The sequence below is a fragment of the Octopus bimaculoides genome, chromosome 1, assembly GCF_001194135.2.
Source record: "Octopus bimaculoides isolate UCB-OBI-ISO-001 chromosome 1, ASM119413v2, whole genome shotgun sequence".
Lineage (NCBI taxonomy): Eukaryota > Metazoa > Mollusca > Cephalopoda > Octopoda > Octopodidae > Octopus > Octopus bimaculoides.
This window is the reverse complement of record NC_068981.1, coordinates 9,323,532-9,326,697: the sequence shown is the minus strand read 5'-3', so window position 1 is coordinate 9,326,697 and position 3,166 is coordinate 9,323,532. Positions and strand designations below refer to the sequence as shown.

At 34.3% G+C, this 3,166-nt stretch overlaps 2 protein-coding genes across 3 annotated transcripts in view; one reads left to right on the top strand and one right to left on the bottom strand.

The window, feature by feature from the left end:
* Positions 1-2,936, bottom strand: part of LOC106874202 (uncharacterized) — a 34,688-nt gene extending 31,752 nt beyond the window's left edge. The window contains exon 1 of the mRNA XM_014921858.2: positions 1,404-2,936. Coding sequence (XP_014777344.1) covers positions 1,404-1,802 — 399 coding nt within the window. The 5' untranslated portion in view covers positions 1,803-2,936. The remainder of the gene's footprint in view (positions 1-1,403) is intronic.
* LOC106874200 (protein SHQ1 homolog) overlaps positions 2,637-3,166 on the top strand; it is a 49,523-nt gene continuing 48,993 nt past the window's right edge. The window contains exon 1 of one of the 2 annotated variants that reach the window (XM_052978435.1): positions 2,637-2,710. The gene's annotated coding sequence lies outside the window, so the exon portion shown is untranslated. The remainder of the gene's footprint in view (positions 2,711-3,166) is intronic. The other variant, XM_052978430.1, reaches the window with a different exon arrangement.

The following is a 3,166-nucleotide window of genomic DNA, read 5'->3' as shown; positions in this document are numbered from 1 at the left end:
GGTGATTTTTGACCGTCTTATCGAAGATTAACTGTTTAGAATTGTCATCACACTGGGAATGGATGAGAGTTCTACGGAGACTGCGGAATAACCGTTAACGAAAACACAAAATCATGATATTTACTTTAATTTCATGAAATATAAAGCGAATTTGATATATCTGTGTATATTAAACCGCTCCTCCACCATGCACCATGTATTAATAAATCGTTTCATTCGTGAATTTTCTTTTATAATAAAACAAACCTTGAAAGTTCTAGTGGCAATCAGGAAGTAGTTTTCCTGCCTTCGTAGTCACAGTCGTTTGGCCCAGTAAGAACCAGCCTATATAGAGCAAAGGTAGTTCAGAGGTGACCATCCCGCCTTTTAAGTAGGTTGTGATATGCCAGAGAGATTTATAAACAATGAAGTATTATGTATTAAAATAAAGTAACACGTGGGAGGTGGAAAGACTATCAAATAGGTCAATCTGATTAATTATTCTATAAAGATTTTCATAATCCATGAAACTTCAATATATTAACAGAACATTTTTCTAAATGTTCACCAGACAACTACATTAAAAACAAAAATAAAAAAAAGCAACAGGTGCCTTCAATGAGGTCAGGATTAATTAAAATTAAAGAATGATTCGGGGATGTTTAACAAGTTTCCTTTTGATCAAACTTCTGTTTTTAGATTCTATCTTGTCCTCAAACTTTACAACAACCAACCTGTGTTGTAAATTTGTTTTTAACTACAAAAATAACCACCAACACCATAAGCTTTCAAATATTGCAGGTAAATATTGATATGTGAAGAAATCAGCTGCAAAAAGCTAAAATAGAAATAATTAAAATTAAATTCAACTAGGGTGGCTATTGAGTTTCAGTCATAATAATATCTAGTTAGGTGGAACGAATGTTATATTATCAGATTTAATAAGAATTAAGTTTATGAATTTGTGTTGCAAGATTCCTGATGTGAAACCGTGTGCTGAAACAGATATTGGTATATTTCGGTATGGTCATTTTTTGAGGGGAGGGGCAAACAAGTAACCAACCCGAAATATAAAACTATAACGTTTGTGTGTTGTATTAACTTGATAACATGCAATTTTAATTAAATTAATGATTGTACAAATAAGGAAAAGATGAATCAACTATTCTAAATTCAAGTCTACAACAATATTCTCCCTTCTTTTAATCTGTATCAGTTTGAGTTTAAATAAAATTGGAAGGATTTAAATCAGTGACCTTCTAAAAATAGTGGCCAAATTTCCCTCAAATTACATGAAGGACAAATTGGATAAGATAAAATGAAATAAAATGTTTGAAAATTATGGTCAGAACGGACCAGCTGACAAGGAGTTAAACGAACAATTATTTATACCTTTAAGACGAAGAAAATTGTTAACTACTTACCTCGTCGAGGTTTTTATCCAAATGTAAATATCTTGTAACAGATGTATCCGATTGTTCAGCAAGTGACTCGGCATCAACATTTCCTTGTTCCAGGATGTTGGCAAAATTATCGACAAACCAAACCCAATGGTTTTTCCCTTCGATTCTCATCACTCCCGAAGTTTTATTGAGGCGTAAAGTGACCCCACTAACTGGCTTCAACTTGATGAGGTCTCCTTTCTCTCGATAGGTCTCCTGTGGGTAGAATACTTTCAGAACATTCATCCACCACTTTATGATATCTTTGTAGGTTGAAGTCACAACCAGATATTTCCCCTTGTCGAAAAAATCCAATTCGTGGACTGTCGGTTGCGACCAAATAGAAGCGAGTATCGTTCGCCTTTCCTTCTTTGAAGACATAGCACCTGTTCAGGACCGAGAAAAATCACAATAAAATCTCCTAATTCTGTTATTGAACTAGAAAGTAGTTACACTTTCAAACGGATTGGGATTATTAGGCAAGATTTTCATGGGACGGAGGAGGTAGCAGTGTTCGTCTAATAAAGTATGGGCTGACAATGGAAGTGAATTTAGCCTAATATAGTCAACACGAAAATTAAAGACATGGCATTCAACGAAGAAGTGTAAAACTTTACTTCTCGGTTGGCGGGAGGTTACCTTCTTCAAAACTTTTTAAAAAGCTTTCGTCTCAGCTGTCATTACCTTCCACACCTGAACATATGTCTGTCAGCCTACCAAATGATATTTATATCTGCAACAGGTCGTCCACCTTACTCTCTCTTTACAACTCCACAAACGCAATCAATAAAAGTAAATATTATTTTCGAAATCATAGCTTCTTACTTTAACCGAATCAATATACATAAAAAGTTCGATACTTTTTTTTAAGCATAATCATTATTATTATTATTATTCATAATTAATATTATAATTATTTCTGTGAACCCGAGTAGCAACAACAATAAAAGGGAGACGTCGGTTAATGAAAGGTTTCCATAGAGTAATTTGTGGATTAAAACGATCCTGCACACACGCACGCACCTGACCTCAACTGAAATTGTGTCAGAACTTAATTACTAAATTTGTTGATGTTGACTAAACAGTCAAACCTTTGTCTCCGAGTAAATCTCGTGAAGCTGCAATCAACTTTTACCTACTTTAATCGATAGACACCACGATGGAAAGGTTTCGAGGGAACCTGAACAGATATATTACTAATTGTAAAGTCACAGATTTATCGCTCAAACCGTCCCAACATTATCTCTTACACTTTTTGGGTTCCCTTTTAAGAACAAATGTAATTTAAGGTAGGTCTTGTTGCTGTTTCTAGCAGTTGAACTACCATATAAAGGTTTCTTCGTTGACTCGGAGCATGAACACACACATTGTGAGTTAACTTTGTGAGACCAAACTCATTAACTTCCTCTTCGATTGCGCTGGACATTTCCCAACAGTAAAAGGCCGAATACCTCACCATAATCACCGTTTCTTTATTCTTATTCCGTGGAAATTAGAAACACCGTTTTTTAGATTGTACATTTAAAATTTTCCAATTTTTATTAACCTTCCCAACATCTCGTCATATTAGCTAACACACACACACACACATATTTACATGTATTTATATATATTAATTACTGAAAGCGGGGCATCGTTTTTCGTTATGCTACCATAGTATACTTCCAAGTATATTAAAGGTTTCATAAGTCAACCCTGAACCTGTATGAAACCTTTAATATACTTGGAAGTATACAATGGTAGCA